The sequence below is a fragment of the Toxorhynchites rutilus genome, chromosome 2, assembly GCF_029784135.1.
Source record: "Toxorhynchites rutilus septentrionalis strain SRP chromosome 2, ASM2978413v1, whole genome shotgun sequence".
NCBI classification, from domain to species: domain Eukaryota; kingdom Metazoa; phylum Arthropoda; class Insecta; order Diptera; family Culicidae; genus Toxorhynchites; species Toxorhynchites rutilus.
In genome coordinates this window covers 116,257,446-116,279,809 of record NC_073745.1, presented here as the reverse complement: position 1 = coordinate 116,279,809, position 22,364 = coordinate 116,257,446, and the positions used below count along the sequence as shown (strand labels likewise).

Below are 22,364 nucleotides of genomic sequence, written 5' to 3'. Positions count from 1 at the left end.
AAATAAAGTGTCCGAAATTTGATTTTTGTTCCCTTCATTTGAAAAGCATTTTATTCGATGATTTTTTATGTTTTCAATCTAATAGGTACCAAAGTAGAAAGCTTAAAATCATGTTAAACTAATTTATTAAAAATATTAACGATTATTATACCTGTGCATAAAGTTTAGATCGGTTTTCTGCATCATATGCCTTAAGCGTCCGAAAAATGATTCAGAACGGTATAGCTGCGCTAAAGTTTTACAAGTGTGTACTCAGAGTGATTTTAATGTGTTTATAGTGTAGATTTCTCGTAATTTTGTTTAAATGTTGTTTAAATGCTAATAAAGTTGATGAGGTGTACAATAAAATATGCGTTTTCTTTATGTTGCCACTCTGGACCAGATGCCGTTGAATTACGAATAAAATACAGGGTGGGCCATTTAAAGTGGAAGCATCTGGCAACCCCATAACTTTTGACAGAGATGTCAGATTAACAAATGTCATACCGCGTTGGAAGCGTCATTTCAGTACAATTTTAACCATGGAACAATACACACCTAAACAACGCGCTGAAATTGTTCAGCTGTACATTCAAAATAACTTCTCAATTGTGTTAACTAAACGTGCGTAGAAAAGTAAAAATAAAGTTAAAACATCGCCTGGAGACAACACTATACGTCGATTATATGCCAAATTTATATCGTCTGGTAGTGTTGGTAATGCCAGTCATCTGTCCAGACAACGACCAAGACGTTTCGACGAGAATATTGATGCCGTTCGAGCCAGTGTTGCAAAGACTCCATCGACATCAGGTCGCCATCGTTCGCAAGAGTTAGGCATCGCTCGAACCACTCTCCGACGCATAATTCGTGTTGATTTGAAAATGTTCCCGTATAAAATTCAAATGGCTCAACAACTTAACCCATCTGACTTACCACGTCGACTTGATTTTGCGAAATGGACCATCGAAATGGCCAAAAATGAACGTGGCTTTTGGCAAAAAATCATAATGTCTGATGAGGCGCATTTCAACTTGAATGGAGGAGTGAATAAACAAAATTGTTGGTTTTATGCTACTGAAAACCCTCAATTCATCGAAACGCAACCTCTTTACGACCAAAAAGTTACTGTGTGGTGTGGCATTTATGCCGATAAAGTCATCGGCCCGTACTTATTTGAAAACGAAAATGGAGCAACGGTAACCGTGAATGGGGAGCGTTATCGGACAATGATAACCGATTTTTTATTGCCATTTGTTCGTGAAAATGAATTGGACAATTACTGGTTCCAACAGGACGGCGTTACATGCCATACAGCGGCTGCCACGACCAAATTATTGCGCGAAATGTTCCCCGGAAGATTAATATCGAAAAACGGCGATTATGACTGGCCACCGAGATCACCTGATTTGACGCCTCCTGACTTTTTTTATGGGGATATTTAAAATCCAAGGTATACACTGGTAAACCAAGGACCCTGGCTGCGCTGAAAGACAATATCCGACAAGAAATTGCTGCCATATCGGCCGAAAAGTGATGGGCAAAGTGATGGAAAATGCCGAAAAAAGGGCACATTTTGCGGTCAAGGCCAGAGGCGGTCATTTACGAGATATCATAATCAAAAAGTAGTTAGAACAAATCTCCTTGGACCAAAATAAATGAATTTAAAAAAAAAAAATTCCACTTCTTTACTTTGCTATTGCAAAAACAAATCCTTCCACTTTAAATGGCCCACCCTGTACAATATACAACGAAATTCCTAGTATTCCTAACAAAACCCATCATTATAATATCAGATTATTTCCAGACACAATTCTCGTTCAAGATTTTTCTACCTCTTGAAAATAACATATTTCTCCGTTACATGGAATAAATGTTTTATACAGGAAATATGATAGAATGAAGACAGCCCTAAATCGGACAATTCTTTCCTCGAGTTCTGCTCTTATCAACACATTCAGCGATACTTTTTATTGGTATTGATAGAAGAAGATAGGAGTGCGTTTCATCACATTCAAATCCATTTCCAGTTTCGAACAAAGATCAAATACGCTAGCGCAAACATCAAATTGACTAACAGCAATTGTCACTATGTAATTGTAGAACAAATGGGAATTAAATTTTCCGAATGTTCCCTTTTTCCTTCAGAGTTTTCCGAGAATTGTCATGTTTGGTTGAAAAATTTTTGGACCCCCTCTCCATTCCAGAGGAGGGGGGGGGGGGTCACACCATCATAGAAACTAACAGACAGACAGACAGACAGAAATCCATTTTTATATATTGGGTTCGGGTAAAAGAAATGTCGTATATTCTCAATATATGGCAACACTTAAACATATCTTGTGTTGTACTTATCGCATCGGGTCATACTATACTATTGACAAGGACAATCTGTGCTACAAGTCTTGTGATTGTCATTCTCAGTCTCAAGTTATAGCGCGTCAAAGATGGAGTCCACCAAGCAAGAAATTCGCCATATTTCACGTTTTTACTATCTGTGAGGTAAAACTGCAACGAAGGCGGCCGAAAAAATTCGTGTAGTTTATGGACCCGATACTGTAACGATTCGCACAGCACAGCGTTGGTTTGATCGATTTCGTTCTGGTGTAGTGGCTGTCGAAGATACACCCCGTACTGGTAGGCCAATCGTCGTGGAAACCGATAAAATCGTTGAAATCATCCAAGTAGACCATAACACCGTTTGGAGCCATTTGCAGAATATTGGATTCCAAAAAAAGCTGGATGTATGGGTGCCACACGAGTTGACGCAAAAAAATCTCTTAGACCGAATCAACGCCTGCGATGCACTGCTGAAACGGAACGAACTCGACCCATTTTTGAAGAAGATGGTGACTGGTGATGAAAAGTGGATCACGTACGACAACCTAAAGCGAAAAAAGTCGTGGTCGAAGCGCGGTGAGCCGGCCCAAACCATCGCCAAGCCCGGATTGACGGCCAGGAAAGTTTTGCTGTGTGTTTGGGCCAAAAATGATCAATAGGAATGGTGTTGTTTTCCACCAGGACAACGCTCGGCCTCACACATCTTTGATGACCCGCCAGAATCTACGGGAGCTCGGATGGGATGTCCTATTGCACCCACCGTATAGTCCGGACATGGCTCCAAGTGATTATCATCTCTTCCGGTTCATGCAAAACGATGATACTAAGTTGGCCTCAAAAGAGGCTTTGACTTAAATTGGATAATTTTAAGTATGTTAAAGAAAGCGTCAAATTTCGATCAGAAATACGACATTTCTTTTTCCCCAAACCTATATTTAGATAATTATAGCTACTCTTTTAAAGACCATATGTCCCGACATAAAAACACATCCGAGTTCATTTGAGTTCGAGATTATTCTGGGCATCACCACGGGCCGGGGGAAGGCGCATTGGAATAAGTTATATGGGCAGCTTGCGGCAACATTACTTTTTGATTACACTCGCCGTTGTTATGCGTAGGATTAATCAATTATTGCTGACCGATATCGATACCTTATCTAGCACCAATCCCTTCCGTGTGTTTGTGCATCTAATGCTCGTGTAATGATTACTCCCTTCGGACGAATCAATCTTCTTACCGACTCTCGGGCAGTGCTAAGAAAGCCTGATAGATCGGGGGAGATAAATTTATTTAGCCGTTAATTAATTTGTTGGTCTCCTCTATCGGTACCGCATGTCTAATGCCGGGCACCCCGTGTCCTCTCGCGTACAACCGTGTTGGTCCGTCCCGACAACAAGAGTTGATGCAACGACGCCCGGGGGAAATAATTATAATTAGATGTACTCGGAGTTCCAGACCTGAGGAACAGTATCAAAGGGATTTGGCGGAGCACAGGTTTGAAATATTCATTGGGATTTGTGGAAGGATTTGATTAAATTGCCTCCTCGGTAGAAGAATTCGGTGATAGGATTATTCAAATTAGCGCCGGAGTAACGCTGTTGATTAGCTATTGATTGCGTTCCGTTGTTGAGCAGCGCGATGCTGTCATTAGTGTGTCAGAGTGATAAGCATAACGTACAATATTAATATTCGAAAGCGCTGTGCATAATTTGACGTGACTGGAGTGCTCCTAACTTAACATTATGATTGATTTTTATTTGCGAGCAGAGTACGCTCGAATGGCAAGCGAAAATGTAATTTGTCACCGAAACGCAAATCTCACTTCACCATTGATGGACTTCCGTGTGATTGATGACAGTGTCATTAATCATCGAATAATTCCAATAGTTCATAATTATTATTACGCTCCCACTGTGTGAACTCCCGAAGAGTTGGATCACGGTACCGGGCTGTGGTTAGAATACTACGCCAGTGGGCACAGACCGTGTCTCACACCTGAAAGCGCCTCGGCCCCTAATTTACTTACCGTTTTATTGCCCAGGTTCTTCACCCGACAGCTGAGATACGCCGACTTGCCGACCAGGGCGGTCACGTTGCGTGGCGTTGTGTCGTCGAAATATGGTTCCTCCCATTTGGTTACGGAACCGATGCCAACACCGGTTGACTGGGGAACACCGGCATGCTGGAGCTGTTGGAGCTGTTGCTGCTGATGGCCACCACCTGCCGTGGAGGTCGAAGCCGCCGCTACGTACGCACTCAGTTGGAATGTGCTGGTCTCCAGTGGAAGTGATTTATGGCCATCGATTGGATGATTTTGCTGGATGCCACAACTGGTGATATCTGTAATTGGACGCAAATGGGAGGGAAAATTGTTTTAGTTTTCAGGTCGCTTCGGGTTTCCCGTGGGGGCTCCTGTTACGGTGTACGCACGCAAAAAGTCTCCACGGTTCGCCGGGTTGGACATATATTGATATCATTAGAAGCGCGATGGGGATCAGGCTTCGAAAGGGATATAAATTATATGCCACCGGCGGATGCAAGCCCGGGAGTTGGGCTGTATCGATTGTGATTGGATTGGAATGCATAGCTCCGTATGATTTATTAAGTGGTGAGGTATTGTGTTTGTGCTCGATTCAGTAGGGAATGACGCATTGTTTGCAAATTGTGGACATAAAAGAGGTGTCATTAAAATGGCAATTCAACTAGGTGTAATTTCTGAGCATTTTTTTATTCCGAACGATATGATGGGTCCGATTGATTGACCGAATGATTGAAACTAAAGCGTCTGTTAAACTATGATTAAACTCATTATTGTTTAATTCATTGTTAATAGCGATTCATCAAAACAATGCTGGAATGTTTCTCAGTGGCGGTTTCCAACAAATTTAATTTAGTGATTTGAAACATTCATTCCTGGAAATCATTTGGTGTTTGATTCATTGACTGTGTACTATAAACCTATACGTACATCGTGATTCGTGGCATTTGATTTAGAACAGTTAATTATAGGTTTGCTAAATGATCACCGCGGAAATTCTGTACCGTCCCGAATCAAATCATGATAATAGCACTAGGAATTGCTACGAGGTTAATTCAAGCCAGTACTGTGCACTATGGAAGAGGAATTGTGTTCGATCAGGACAACGCCTGGCCACTCACTGATAGTGATTTACCAGACGCTCTAGGAGCATGGATGGGAGATTCTTATGCATCCACCTCATATCCTAGACCTGATGCCGTGTGATTACATCCTGTTCCTGTTTTTGACGAATGATTTTACTGGTGGATGCCTTCCTTTTTTTAAAATCAACTGAATTTCGGCATAGCTTTTACCAGTGCACAATGATCCAGGGAACGAAGGTCGAATATCTATATATTCTCTTATATTGTTAAACTTCTTCACTATAACTATTCTGAGAGTGACTTACAAATTATGAGCGATGAAGCTATTTCCATTATCAGTAGAGGATGATTCATTCCACCAGAATAGATAAACATATAATTTAATTTCAAAAAAGCGAGTTTTTGTAGATTTTTTGATTGAGATGAAATGTTACTTAATTTTACAGGATAATTTGAGGGAAGTTTAATTTTTTTTTATTTAGAACGAATTTTAGATATGTCTAGCCAAAAACTATTAAAACTCGATGATACAGTAATTACTGAAATTACACCATATGACAAGTAAGATTTATTCACAGTACTGGCAATAATACACTGTTTTCCTCTTCGCTTAATAACCGTTTGTTTTACATAAGTAAGATATCTGTTAACAACACCAATATTGTTTTTGGATTGCAGTACAAGATTTGTACATTTGTTGTGCCAGATTTGATCATGATAAGGTTCACTGGTCACCCCATCATTATCACATCGGATAAATCTATATTCACGCATACACACCCACCTATCCAAAGAACTAACAATATGATCTTACGATCAATAGATTTTCACACAACTGTGAACCACACAAGCTGTAAATAAAATTTTGTATACAATACTATACTATCGGACAGCGTACACGCGTTTTATTACTCCTGAATACTTATAGTTAAGGACAGCCACAGCAACGCAAGCATTGGTGCGATTCAGAAACTTTGGAGGGAGTACCCAGAGCTTGGTACTGTTTGCGACGAGGTAGGACGTGGACGCAAACGCTTGACAACGGATCGGGAAAAAACCCAAGCGCTACAAGCAGAAATATAACAGAAAGCTTATCATTGAACATATCGGACGAACAGTGCGATTGAGACTGCAATAGCAAAGATTGAGAAGCAATTGCCATTTATTGCCAGTACTGTATCAAATATGATTCCCTATCACGCCCTAGACAAATCTTGATACGTTACGTAGCATCCTAAATTTTTTTAACCTACATTTTTTTCAACAAAAATATACGTTTATTGTATGGTTTGAAATATCTTATTTAAAGTAATGTCCATTGAAAGCTGAGTAATTCCATGCCAAATTTTGACCTGACCTTGTTCGATTTGTTTGAAACTCCGTAAATATGATGGAAGCTATATAAAATCACTATTTTCATTATCATATGACCAATTAAAATTACGATTTATTTATTTTAAGGGCGTATTTATAATCATTGATCTTTCTTTCAAAAACTCGTAACTCAAATTCCAGATGTCTGATAATAATATGATGTTTGACAAAGTTGATGGGAAATCAAAAAAATGTTGCTTAAAATTTAATTTAATATTAAAAGCTTTTATATCTGAAAACATTCAACTTCGATATTTTTTTTCATTGTTTTATTAGAAAACACATCTAATTTAATAAAGTTTGACGTGTAGTGATGCCGTGTCAGACCGACCATTTAAGAAATGTAGCATGAGAAATTGGATGTACATGCGATCTAACGATCAAATGGACTTTCAACCGTCGTTGAGTGCTGTCCGGTTTCACCAGCGCTCCAGTATATTTTTAACTTTTTTTTTATTAGTAAAAAATCTTACTTTTTTACGACGTGACCCGCGCGCTCCACTTCATTTATTTACATTTTTTTTATTCGACGCGAGTGTAATGAAGTGCGGAATAGTGAATTGTGCGCTCAGCGACAATCGCTTTTTGTGGCGTTGCAATGGAACCAGCAACATCGCCTGTGTGGGAGCGCAACGAAATCATGAAGAAATTTTGCGAACCTTCATGCTGCCACTATGTCAGGACTGCGAAGAAGAATTCATAACTAACCTGGGCATGAAGTCGCTTGTGAAGCCACTAAAATCAATCAACGAAAACATTGGCATGACACTCGAAGCCAATCATAAATTACTAAACAACTTCAAATCGCTCAGTGCAACACACGATGAAACCCTCTCGAACATAGAAGAAATGCTGTAGGATATAAAAAAGAGCGTCTCGCAAGTCTTCAGCAGCACAAAAACCAGCACTGCGGGAATCAAAAATGCCATAACATCGCTACATGGAAACTTCGATATAACGTACCCTCGTTATGACGTACCCTCGATATAACGTCACTCGATATAACGTACATATTTCCAAAGTGTAAAGGAAATTTTTTTTCAATATTTTTTTCTGATAGAACAATGAATTATCTGTATTGTGATGCTAAAACGAGTTTTGTACCTACAATCAATCTCGAAATACAGCTGGTTTTGTGATTCCGGATTCTAAATGAATCAAGCTTTAATTAACAGTACGAAGGGAAACATCATGAGAAACGCTGGCTTCGTCTTCTAATTGAAGTTATTCATTAACTTGACTAAAACAGCAACACAATAATGTATTACAGACTACGTTTGTGAGTACATTATTATGCTTCGATATAACGTACAATTCGATACAACGTACAATTTTGAAAGTGAAATGTACGTTATATCGAAGTTTACCTGTATTAGGAATAGCCCCAACGGACAACAGCTCAGCAGTAGAATCAGCAGCGAAATTAGCGGCATCAGTCGCAGTTGAAGAAATGGAAATAAAACATTCAACAACAAACTCCATCGACCTTCTGCCCCAATTATTCGAGTCCCTAAAAACTGACTTGAGAGACTCGCACATCACACGAAGTAAAGAACACAAATGGAAGAAATGGCAAGTGCATTGTCTTCCTCTAGTGTCTCCCACACTGTCAAGCCAACTGTAAGCTTAGAAGAGGAACTATCTGGAAGCCGCGCATCCATCAAAATAGTTTATACGAAGGAAGACCACACTTCTCCAGGATGGCGTTGCTTTGACCATAAACGGCATTGGAAGCCGGACTAGTCGGAATTCGATGCCAAACAACGAATTCGTAGGCTTCAAGAAAAAGCAGCCGACAAAGCAAAACTCAACAGGAAGCGAAGAAAGCAAACTGCACGCAACAATGCGAATAACAAAAATCAACACAGACGCGCCGATAAATCGGATAAGGAACTGCTGGCCTCAGCAAAAGTGCAGTTTGCTGGCCCACCATCAAATACCGATCGTCCAATTGCTGGCCTCTCGGTCCCGAAATACATCAATTTCAGGAAGGGCGAAACAATCAACCCGTAACGAGCAGAAAATCAGCCACATTACAACAGCACCTAATCAACGTCAAACGCAAATTCCACTCCGCTAACACTTGTGGAATCGAATTCAGCACCTGGAGAAGGCTCTCCTCTTCTGGACCCAATGCGACCTCCTAGAATAAGAATTACGGAGCAATCTGCTGCCGGCGACAGACGCTTTTTGAAAGCACGCCTACGGGACTCGAAAATAATGGACACAGTGAGGACGTATCTCTCCTTCCTCCACGACCAAACAACGTCTGTTTGTATTCGTGGAATTACAAGAACTAGTGCATCAGTAATGCTCGCAGCTGAAGGTCTACCAACAGACACAAACCTATTGCGTGAAATTTTCCTGGAAGTACACGAAGAGCTGGGAGTTTCACGCATTGCCGCCTTGGTAGACCTCACATCACACCGAGCATTCCTGTCCAGTGAACGCACGCAACGGCTACAACATGCTAGGGAAGCAGCTACAAAGTTCTACAGTCCGCTAAATTTTCAACGACGCTGACGCGCCCCTTACAGGGAAATAGTAGTCGAAACAATCAAAACAGTGAAGTAAGTAGAATTAGTCTTCCAAATACTTTTCCGCCTTCTCAACAGAATGCGACTGAAATTTTGATATACTGTCAAAACTTCAATCGCATGAAAAGCCCAGCAAAAATGAAGGAAATTCATCAAAATCTTTTACCCGCTTCTTTCAATATAATTCTTGCAACTGAAACTAGCTGGGACGAAAGCGTAAGAAGCGAAGAAGTTTTTGGAAATAATTTTAACGTATTCCGGCATGACCGCAACTTATCGTTATCTCAGAAGAAGTCTGGAGGAGGGGTCCTCATTGCCATTAATGCAAATTCCACTTCTGAGGAACTTATAAACGAAAAACATAAAGAATTTGAGCATGTATGGGCAAAATTATCTATAGCTGGCGAAGTACACATATTTGCTTCTGTGTATTTCCCACCCAAACATGCAAATAAAAAGTCGTATGAATTATTTTTTCAGACGGCAAATCGAATTGCAGAAACACTAGAACCAGAAGTGAAATTGCATATCTATGGCGACTTCAATCAAAATAAAGTAGACTTCATTCCCGATAATGATAATGAATGCATTCTACTTCCAGTCGTCGGGGAAAATGAAACCCTACAATATATATTTGACGAAATTGCACATCTCGGTCTTAACCAAATAAATCATGTAAAAATTTCCAAAAATATGATCTAGACCTATTATTCACTAACATCACCGACGACTTTTGTGTGAATGAGTCCATGACTCCTCTTTGGAAAAATGAAAAATTTCACACAGCAATTGAATACTCAATCTTTATACATAATAGACAATTGCCCATCGACTGGGAGTATGAAGAAGTACCGGAATATAACAAGACGAACTTTGAAGCAATCAAATGTAGCCTACAAGTCATAGAATGGCAAACTTTATTAAACAGCGAACGAGATGTCAACTTAACTGTACATATTCTTCACGAAATTATGAATAACATAATATCAGATTTTGTGCCGAAGAAAAGAAGACGAAGAAATTCAACCAGCAAATATCCTATCTGGTTTAACGTTCAAATAAGAAATTTAAAGAATAAAAAACAAAAAGCACATAAAAGATACGAAATAGACAAAAGTCATCAAAATTTGCCTTAATATCAAAATATTTCCCAAGAATTAAATTTTGCAATTAAAAGTGCACATGAAGAGTACAATAGAAAGGTCGAAACTGAAGTCAAATCATGCCCGAAGAAATTCTTTAATTACGAAAAGTCTAAGCTCAAAAACTTCCCATCGCAGATGCATCTCGATGAGGATGTGAGGAATTCTTCGAACGAAATTTGTTATCTCTTTGCAAATTTCTTTCCGGAATTACGAGGGTCACTATTTATATTTCGGGAATTGGCAACACTGATGTCATGTGAGTCCATCTGACGGTTCCATCGTAAAGTTTGACATACGTACTCAGAACATTTTGTCATACGGACGCTATTTGTTTATTTTATATTTAGTTGAAAGTTTGGTCTCGGCAAAAAAATGGAACTGAATCGTGAACATTTTCGTGCGATGATTTTTTACGACTTTCGACGTGGATTATCACAACAAGAGTGCGTCAATCAACTTAATTTGACTTTTGGCGATGAAGCTCCATCAAAAACCACTGTGTATCGCTGGTATAGTGAATTCAATCGTGGTCGTAGTTCGCTGTCCGACGAGTTTCGTGAAGGTCGTCCAAAATCGACTGTAGTGCCAGAAAACATCGATGCTGTGCACGAAATGATTAAGCAAGATCGTCATGTAACCTATTGTGAGATTGAGGCATCCCTAAGCATTAGTTCCACCAGCATATATGCGGTTTTACATGAACACTTAGTTGTGCGAAAATTATGTTCACGTTAGATCCCACATAATTTGACAATCGCTCAAAAAAAAAAGGCTCGTGTCGATTGGAATAAATGCTTTGAAAATTGGTTTAAGCGCATGCAAAAGTGTATCGATCATGGCGAGTACTTTGAAAAACAAAAAAAAATTCGCAGCTTAGTTGTTTTTTTCCTATTCCCGAAATATAAATAGTGACCCTCGTATATACCACATTTTCCGAAGAAAATCGCGATCGGAACTACTTTTCATTTTTACCGGAATATCCAAATGACATATCGGTGAACTATCTTTCACAACAGGAAATATGCCATGCACTAGAAAAATTAGACGGAACAAAAGGACTAGGACCTGACGGAATAGCACCTATATTCCTAAAGAACCTGGCTGAGGAACTCACCCTTCCCTTACATTGCTTTTTCAATATGTCACTACAAACTGGAATATTCCCAGAAAAAAGGAAACAATCTTTTTTGGTACCTATCTTTAAATCAGGCGCTAAATCTGACGTACGTAATTATCGTGGAATTGCCATTATCACTTGCATTCCTAAACTATTCGAAGCAATACTCAACGAAAAAGTCTTCCAACAAGTAAAGAATAGAATTACGTGTATGCAACATGGCTTCTTCAAAGGCCGTTCAACTGCAACTAATCTGTTGGCTTTTGTGACTTTTATTTTGAATGCAATGGAAAATGGCAAACACGTAGAAGCTCTTTACACTGACGTCAGTAAAGCATTTGATCGCATCGACATTCCATTACTACTCTTCAAATTGCAGAAAATAGGAATGGAACAAAGACTCTTAAACTGGCTCAATTCTTATCTAACAAACCGTGAACAAATTGTTCATTTTCAAAATTCTCTTCCAAATCCAGTAAAAGTCACTTCGGGAGTCCCACATAGCTCTCATCTTGGTCCTCTTCTTTTCATTCTGTACGTTTATGACATCTCCTTCCTTCTCAAGAGTATCAATGTACTTGTGTATGCAGACGACATGAAGCTTTTCGCGAAAATTGGAAATGAAAACGACATCGAAGCATTTCGAAACGAAATACATGTATTCCATACTTGGTGTGATAAAAATCTACTAACACTGAATGTGAAAAAGTGCAACTCTATAACATCTAGCAGAAAAAAACACGTACCAAATATTGTAATATTTCTTGGAAATCGAAATGTAGAAAAATGTGAAATAGTTAGAGATCTAGGCGTCGTCCTGAACTGTAAACTCATATTCATAGAACACTACAACTCTGTAATAAATAAGGCGAATAGTGTGTTAAGTTTTGTCAAACGCTTCTCACATAACTTCCAGGACCCATACACAATAAAGCTTTTATATATTACATATGTAAGGCCTATTCTGGAATACTGTAACATCGTTTGGAACCCGTATATGGTCGTACATGAAGAACGCATTGAGTCAGTCCAGAAACATTTTCTTCTATTTGCACTTCGTAAACTCTACTGGACCTCATTTCCACTTCCTTCATATGAAGCACGCTGCATGCTCATAAACATCCAAACACTAAAAGAACGCCGTGAATTTGCAATGCTTTCTTTTGTTAATGACCTAATTTCGCAACGAGTACAGTCAGCTGAATTACTAGAAAAACTAAATTTCTATGTACCAGGGCGTCAACTAAGAACACGAAATTTGTTTCTAACCAAAACATCCAGAACAAATTATGCAAATAACACCCCTATCAATCGCATGATGCGTATATACAATCAGCACTGCGAAATAATTGACACAACAATGAATAAAAAACAGCTAAAAAGAAACATGTACCTCAAACATAAGAAAACATTGTAACATTAGTGTATAAGTGTGTAGTCTACATTTGTTTGACGAAATGAATAAATAAAAAAATTAAATAAATAAATAATTCTAACATGAAAAACTATATGCAACGTTTTATCTGAAGAACCAACCAATCTCGAGATATAACCAATTTCTTATAATAAAAATAATGTTAGTAAAGTGTCGGATCCTCGTAGTGTCCAGCAGGGTTACCATATTTACAGAATAATCTGTTTTTTTTTGACTTTTTGAAACCGAGAATCTGTAGTTACAGATTACAGTTTTTTTTTGGTTTCATACATAATGTACATATTTTTTATAATAACGTTCCGATATTGGTTAATGCTTGATGTCAATAGTTTTTTTTCCCATTTCATCAATTTCATTCATTTAACATTCGAATCAGCCTGATAGAGAGTCATTTTGGCATTCATATCGGTCATATCGGTTCATGATATTTTTGCACCTATCGATTTGGACTTCGCCTAACAATATATTGCAATATAATTATAAAAATTCCTCTAGTTTTATGAAAAAGTGCACTGAAAATATTAAAAAAGTCGGTCTCAGTGTTAGGAAAACGTATTGCGATCTTTACGTTTATAATTATCTTATCTCAACTACAATCGAAAAAATTTGAGGATTTTTAACAGCATTTGAAAAAGCTACAAGAAGCTATGTCGGTGCTGAAGTTGTAGAAACAAGCTACTGAACTGGGCGAGAGCAGAACAAATATAAATCTGATTAACAACATACCCGATTAATTTATTTAGGATGATGGAATTCTATCAGATCCTGTCCGTATCCTAAGCACATGGTTTCAAAGTAACTTTATAATCATTTTTCAAGCATTTTTGAGACCAAAAAGATCAAAATGGCAGCCCTGCATTTTCGAATATTTCGCGAGCATGATTCAAATTATATTAAATGGGTTATATCTCGGTTAGTCCTCGGTTAGTCATCGGATAAAACGTTACATATAGTTTTTAATGTTGAATCGTATGTAGATTCAATTTCTCATGTTAATTTTCTAAAACTTTCACAAAGTATTGAAATTTAAGTCATTTTCAAAAATTCATATCTTCATTTTACTGAGTCCGACATGGCACCACTGTACGTCAAACTGTGATTAATTCGAAGTATTTTCCAATAAAAATATACAGAAAAATATCGAAGGGGGTGTTTTGATTTTTAATTTGATGATTGAATTTTTGAGAGATTTTTAGCAGTGCATTTTTCAAACAACCTTGTCAAATACCATATTTTAATCAGGCATCTAAATTTAGGTAAATTGAAAACACCCTTTTAAAAAATTATATGAGGTTGTGTTCAAGCTATGACCGCATTGTTGACGTAGAACTACACTGTTATTTTATATAGGTTGCTTGTTAATAACTACGGATATTATTTAATAATGCTGTGAAATTTTAGAAATAACTGTTTAGTATAATGGTTTGATCGCGCTGAAATGGTTTTTTTTTATTATTGTAGAATCTGTTGACGATAATTGATTGATGATTCATTCTTGCCCTCCCAGAACAATACAGAACAACAGCTGATCGTATGTCGCAATTTGTTTCATGTCGATGCATTGAAAATTTACCTCGAACACTATTTCGGTGGCCTTTTTCGCAATTGACATAGACTCAGCTACAGTCGATTATATACTTGTTGCACCAGCACCATTATTTCACATCTCAGACTAAATCAATATAACTTTGGTATCGCATGGAAACATCAACAATGACAAAACACTGAAGTCGCTTTTTACGCGTTTTTTTTAGACACGTTTTTTTTTATACGCGGCTTTTTTACACGGTTTTTGGAATTAACGCGGTTTTTTACGCGGATTTCGGAATTTACGCGGTTTTTTTAAAGCGGATTTCGAAATTTACGCGGTACGCATTAACCTCGTAAAATTCAATATGTTAATTGATGTGACTTTTCGCGAAATAATTTAGTATTGTATCACTGATTAGTAGCTGAATAATAAAAAAAGGTACAGATAGCAGGATTGTAGCACGCAAAAAAAAATCAGGTAATCAGTTGTTAGAATATGGTTTACATTTTAAACTAATAATTCACTGTTTGTTAGATTTTTACACGGATTTTGAAAATTACCCGGTTTATTTTTACGCGGATTTTGGAATTTACGCGGTTTTTTTTAACGCGGATTTTGGGATTTACGCGGTTTTATTTTACGCGGCACGTATCCCCCGCGTAAAAAAGGACTGACTCAAGTGTACTTGCAAGTATCAAATATCATGCTGCATGTTATTTAGCATTAACTCCGTGGAATCGCACCTCTAGACATCATTCGTCCAACGTAAACCAAGCGCCAAACAAGCGTTCGCCATAGCATTCATACAGAGCCATACATTGGTGACTCGAAGCTACTAGGAATATAAACACTTAATATTACTGACCTCAGAAAAAGTTCCATGCTCACGATGAGTGCAGCTGTCATTCTTAGAGGAGAAAGTTACCCATACCTATATGTCGATGGCTTGAAGCAACTAAATATACACACACTTATCACTGTTTTTAACAGAGATCAGAGAGACATCAGCGAATGAATAATTTGGTCGCGTCCACAGCTCTACTCGAAACGAAGGCATGTGATGACGCAAAACAAGGAAAAACAAGCGATGTTCATTGCTTCGAAAACAGAACGAGACTGAAAGTTTTCCTTTTGAACTGCAAAGTTTAAAGCCTCTTAAAAACAAGGAAAAAAATGTTTTTAAGAGGCTTTAAACTTTGCAGTTCATTCGCCTCTAAAGTTTGCCTCAGCGAGATCCACTGTTTATACTCTAGGGCCTGGAGTCTAGGCAAATATTCCCATTTGTTCTTCTGCGATTTGCGATTTTACATTCGCTCTCCTTCTTTTCCTTTGTTCACGAAGACTTTAAATCTTACGATTTCCCTTTCGTTGCTCGTCGATAAGTTGCTCGTTATTGACTGCACGGGTAGGAAAGCTCACAAATCAGTAAAACAAATGTATGGGAAATTGAAAAAAAAAACACTTATAGTTTTCATGAATTTAAACTATTCACACACCAGTGGATTGTAATGTATAGCGTATCAAAAAAATCTTAGGGAACTTCCGATTAGTTTTGGTATGTAAATCGCTAAAGTCCGTTCGCGGCAAAAATAGTTATTAACGTTAACTTTATTTTATGAAAACGTGACTTGTTTTCTGATTTGGCAAACTTAATGAAAGACGTAGTTCTACGTCAAAAATCTGTCTTAATTTAAATTGGTTATATGACAATGATAATTGCGATTTTACATAGTTTCCATCAAACCAGTCATCGAGCCATTTTCGCACATTTGCGTAAGCACAATGGATGGAAAATCACTTTTTGTTGCATTTTATAAAATCCCAGCCGTTATTGGAGCATAGCACGGTTCTATTCTATCAATTGTTTACGGTGATGTTCACTATTAACAGTTCCATCGGTTTTAAAAGGTTGTACCAGATTTTACTTCTCTAGGCCCAGAAAATAAACAACATTGTCTTCTCTCTGAAGCTATCTGGCCGTGTGGTTGATGTGAAAATTCTGTTGCTTGAGAATTTGATATATCAAAAGAACGGTTAGTCATAGGATAATAATCTTTGTATATCGATTTTTGTATTACTTCAATTCAAAAGATAAAATCTAGCCACTAATCTAATAGCATCAATTTTTCAAAATTTAGGCAGTTCAGCTTTAGACAGTGTCTTGAGATACTAAAACTTTTGATATTAAATTCAATTTTTGAGTAAGTTTCATAAACAACCTAGTATTTTTTTTATGAAGTTAAATAATTTTCCAAAAAGTTTGTCAAATATCGCATTGGAACTGTGGAACAAAATAGTAAAAAAGGCCCTTATAAAAAATCAGATCATTAAAATTGATCATACCCAGAAAATATAAAATCGTATAACTAGCGCATATATATCATCATATACTCCATATCTCGGGTGGTATATGATGCACCTAACTAGCATATACATTAGGGTGTCAATGAAAATGGTCATCTCGAACTTCAAAAAGTTACCACATAAAAAATGTTCACCACCTCCAAAAAAACACCCCATGCAAAATATCAATCGAACTTAAGGGAGAGTGTTGCAAAGCGGTTAAAGTTTGAGTTTTTTGAAAATCGAAAAGTCGCCCAATGTTTTATTATTGCACGGAATGTCGAGATTCATTGTTATATCGAAAAAATAAAAATTTTTTGACAAAAAAATTTAAGGTTCTCAGTTGGATTTAGGTCTGGACTACGTGCTGAGCAGTCCAAGACCTTGATGCCGCGCTCCAAAAATCACTGCATACTTCTCTTACCGACATGGATGGCTGCATTGTCTTATTAAAAAGTGATGTCCTCAGGCATAAAATCCTTGGTAAATGGTACCAGAACGCCTTACACGTACTTTCCTGAGTTCATCCTGGTTGAAATTGTTGAAAGAGGGGTTTTTCCATGACGTGCAAAATCACCCCAAATCATGGGTGTTTCGCCTTCAAAGTTTCAGCTAAGCTTGACCTCGGATTTTTTCCTTAAATCATGCCAGTTGTATGCACAACAATCAGAGTCATTTTGATTGAACTTCTTTTCATCCGAAAATACTACGTTATCCCATTCATTGCGCCATGCCATATGTTTTATCCTCAGCACATTACCAATCGATGTTTCGGATCTGTGTACTCTCATTCCTTTTTCCCGGTTAATTATATGAGTTTTCTTCAGTTCACGCACAACCGTTTGTTCTGATTCACTCAAATATTTTTTCCGGCATTTTTCACCTCAGATCAACTTATTGTCAGCACCAACAAATGTTTTGCGTATAAGCACAACAACAAAACAGACAGATTGTCAAGATTTTTTGGAGTCATAGCTGCGCCAGTCGCTTATATTCAATTGTCTGCGTTCAAACAAATTTCCTCCTCAAAATGAAGTTTTGCCTCCTATTAAAGGTATGTGCAGTTTTCAAATTAATTTATTATAGGTCTAAACTGTAGACCCGAAGACCAATCAAATATAGTTTTGAAGACAGATCTATGATCACTTGTTTGAGGACTTCGGACAAAAAATAGCTTGCGTTTGAACGATTTTTTTCCTATATATATATATATATATATATATATATAACAGTGCATTTAACGTGTTTTTTTTTCCTAAATATCATAAATTTTTCAAACAACTTCATCGAGCATCATATTTTAGTGAGCCACAGTTAGATTTTTTGAAAGAAAGATCAATGGTTTTGAATGCACGTATATTGTGCTGGGATTTCACGTTACGAATATGTTCTTCCAATCTCAATAAAGCGAATGACCTCAACTGAACGCGATAGTCCAGATGATGTCTAATGAGATAGCATCTTCTAAATGTTTGTTAAAAATACCGCGTAACACCTAAGCTTTCCAAGTCTTTGAAGCTAGTTTCTGGGCAAAAAATAATTTTTTGACTTAAATATAGCCGCGTCACGTAACTGCATTGTTGTTAATTCAATACTATGAGTACTGTAAATATAGTTCACGTTCAATAGAAATGTTGTTTTATAATCGAAACAAAAAAATGTTGTATACTTTAAAAAGAAATGTATTCTCAATTAGCAAAACAGCAGAGACCGTCATCGGGTATGAACAACGTGGACAACGGAACGAATGGTTTGACGACGAGTGCCGAGCGCTCCTGAACGAGAAGGATGCAGCACGCGCAGCCATGCTGCAACGAGCGACTCGACAAAACGTGGAACGATACAAACTGAAGCGAAGGCAGCAAATACATCTTTTTCTGGAAAAAAAGCGCCGCCTGGAAGAGAAAGAGTGTGAGGAGATGGAACTGTTTTATCGTTCTCGAGAATCGCGGAAGTTTTTCAAGAAACTAAACGCCTCGCACAAAGGCTTTGTGCCGCGGGCCAAAATGTGCAGAAACAAGGAAGGAGGCATCTTGACGAACGAACGCGGGGTGATCGAAAGGTGGAGGCAGCACTACGATGAACACCTGAACAGCGCGCAGACAGGAGACCAAGACGGCGTTGAGGAGGACTACACCGGTGCAATGAACAACGACAACGTACCACCCCGTACGGATTCGTTCGCTCACTTGCAAGCTTATCGGACGCATTCTTCAGTCGATCCGAAAGAGGTGTTTTTTTCACATCGATTCTATTGTGTTTTTTTCATCCGGCGCGCTTGCAAGCGTGGTGAATCTCAACCAAATAAGTGGTGTACGATCGAGACACTGAGGATCCATTCAACAGATCACATACGTCACACGGCAGCGGCAAGTAGAAGTTTATTTCTTTTTTTTCTCCTTTCTATCATTTCTTCCACTTTCTGTGCATAACAAATACCATTGTTTCGCTTGGTGTTTACGTAATCATCAAGCGTTGGCATTAGGGTGACCATCTTCATATATATTGCACTTGAACATTTGTTGGAACTTTTTTCATTTTTGAATTTAATTTAATAAAAATTAGTTTGAATAACTATAATTTTCTACTGTAACTAAAATAGAAGTTTATCTTATTATATTTATTTTTTAATTTTTTTTATTACCAATAAATTCTGTTCATATCGAACAGTTGACGAAATTTATTACTATGGCTGAAGGCTGGTAGGATCCCGCAACGACGCCAACGTATATCTCTGATACGGAACCCCCTGAAGAACCGGAAGGTGAAGTAGAAATTGGAAGAAGAATGGAAATAGAAAACGTAATTTCTGATGATGAGGAGGATGAAGAAAAACTGGATTTTCGTCAAAAAGTATACCCTGAGGGCTCCAAAGGCCCATTCATTGTGTACTTTAGGCGAAAATCCAAACCCCTCAATGTTATTCGCATATCTAAAGAGCTGACAAAAAACTTCTCAGATGTTACCCAAGCAAATGATATAACCCGTTGCGATCTCTTTGCGATTGAGTATCGCGTATACGTGCCCTGTCGTAACGTAGAAATCGACGGCGTAATCACCGAAAAGGGTTTGACCCGAAATGATATACTCAAGGATGGAGTCGGTCGCTTCAAGAACTCTTCGCTTAAAACTGTGAAGATTCTTGCATGCGACCAACTGAAATCCGTATCTATTATAAATAATAAGAGAGTTCTCAGCTCGACAAATTCTTTTCGAGTAACCTTTGAGGGCTCCGCCCTTCCAAACTTCGTTTCGATAGATGCGCTTCGTTTACCTGTTCGATTGTTTGTACCCCGGGTAATGAGTTGCAACAACTGCAAGCAACTTGGTCACACGGCCGTCTACTGTTGCAACAAAAAGCGTTGCGCAGATTGTGGAAAGAGTCATGATGGGACTTCTTGCGCAAAAGAGCGCAAGTGTCTTCATTGCGACGGGGCCCCCCATGATCTTTCTCAATGCCCGGTGTACATACAAAGAGGGGCAAAAATCAAGCGTTCCTTAAAGGAATTTTCAAAACGGACTTATGCAGAAATGCTTAAGAGTTCCGTGCCAACGACGCAGGGCAATCCTTACTCCCTCCTGCAGAACGACGAGCCTGTCGCTGACGCTCCCAACGCGGGAAGTTCTGGTACATCGCAGGGTGCCATCAGGAAAATGAAACTTACTACTTTTCCATCACTCCCCAGTAAGAAGTCCGAAATTTCCCAAGTTGGATTGAAACTTCGAACCGAACGTGCTGAAAATAGACCGAAGCAAGTACCTCCTGGTTTACACGGTTCTTCTACTAACCAGGGGTCCTCAGCACGTTCCGGAACAACACCCGTCTGTTCCTTTTTCGCGGTCAAAGCAACAGTCACAACATGGCTTGTTTGCGCTTTCTGACCTGGTGGACAACATTTTGAATGCTTTGAATATTAATGACTCTCTTAAAAGCATAGTATTATGTTTGCTTCCGGTAGTGAGAACATTCTTGAAAGAAAAATGTGCCTTTTTAGCAGCTTTCATTTCCCTCGATGCCTGATTCAGTGCAAGAGGTCAAGGAATTGACCACTGTAATACAGTGGAATTGCAGAAGCATCATCCCTAAACTAGATCAATTTGAATTTTTAGTTCATAACTCTAACTGTGATGTATTTTCCTTCTGTGAAACATGGCTTTCTTCAGCCGACGAGCTGAATTTCCACGATTTCAACATAATTCGCCTCGATAGAAATGACTCGTTTGGTGGCGTACTATTGGGGATTAAAAAATGTCACTCCTTCTATAGAGTCACTCTCCCATCGATGACAGGCATTGAAGTTGTTGCTTGCCAGACACAAATCAATGGCAAAGACCTCTGCATTGCTTCGATATATATCTCTCCCAGAACTACGGTAGGCCGCCATCAGTTCTTTGATACTATCGAGGCAATGCCGGAGCCGCGGTTAATCTTAGGTGATTTCAACTCCCATGGAACAGCATGGGGATCACTCTACGATGACAACCGTGCCACTTTGATTTATGATCTGTGCGACAACTTCAAATTGACAGTTTTGAATACTGGGGAAGCAACCAGAATAGTCAATCCTCCTGCACGGGCAAGTATGCTAGACATATCTATATGCTCTTCTTCGTTATCCCTGGATTGCATGTGGAAGGTAATCCAAGATCCCCACGGTAGTGATCACCTACCAATAATTTTATCGATCGCAAATGAATGAAGCTCTCGTGAGTCAGTCAATATTTCGTATGACCTCACGAAGAATATTGACTGGAGAACATTTGCGGAAATAATATCTGAAGCAATTGTTTCAATGCATGAACTTCCTCCACTCGAAGAGTATAACTTTATATCGAGTTTGATTTACGAAAGCGCACTTCAAGCTCAAAAGAAACGTGTACCGGCTACCACTTTCCGACGTCGTCCTCCATCACTTTGGTGGGACAAGGAATATTCAAAGGTCTACCTTGAAAAATCATCCGCTTTCAAAAAATTCAGGAAAACTGGATTATGGGATTGTTTTCTAAAGCACCAAGCTCTAGAAGCCAAACTAAAACGTTTGATTAAAGCAAAAAAGCGTGGATATTGGCGGAAGCTCGTCAATGGTTTGTCAAGGGAGACCGCTATGAGCACTCTTTGGAATACGGCTAGGAAAATGCGTGGCTGGAACCATACAAACGAAAGTGAGGAATACTCTGACCGTTGGATTTTTAACTTTGCAAGGAAGGTTTGCCCCGACACCGTTCCTGCACAAAACGTCGTACGCGACATTCCACTTCAAAGCGATTATGAGAATTTTTCGATGGTGGAATTCTCAATTGCCCTTCTCTCATGTAACAATTCAGCTCCGGGGTCGGACAAGATTAAATTCAACTTGTTGAAGAATCTTCCCGACTTAGCAAAACAGCGTTTGCTGAACTTGTTCAACAAGTTTCTGGAGCTGAATATTGTCCCGCATG

The 22,364-nt window shown here is 38.5% G+C and overlaps 1 protein-coding gene across 6 annotated transcripts in view; it reads right to left on the bottom strand.

Annotated features, from left to right (window-relative positions):
• The window catches only part of LOC129765356 (hemicentin-2-like), a 958,618-nt gene that overhangs the window by 119,218 nt on the left and 817,036 nt on the right, over nt 1-22,364 (bottom strand). For all 6 annotated transcript variants that reach the window (XM_055765587.1, XM_055765588.1, XM_055765589.1 and 3 more), the window contains one exon: nt 4,347-4,660. In XM_055765587.1, the coding sequence (XP_055621562.1) occupies nt 4,347-4,660 (314 nt within the window). The remainder of the gene's footprint in view (nt 1-4,346; nt 4,661-22,364) is intronic.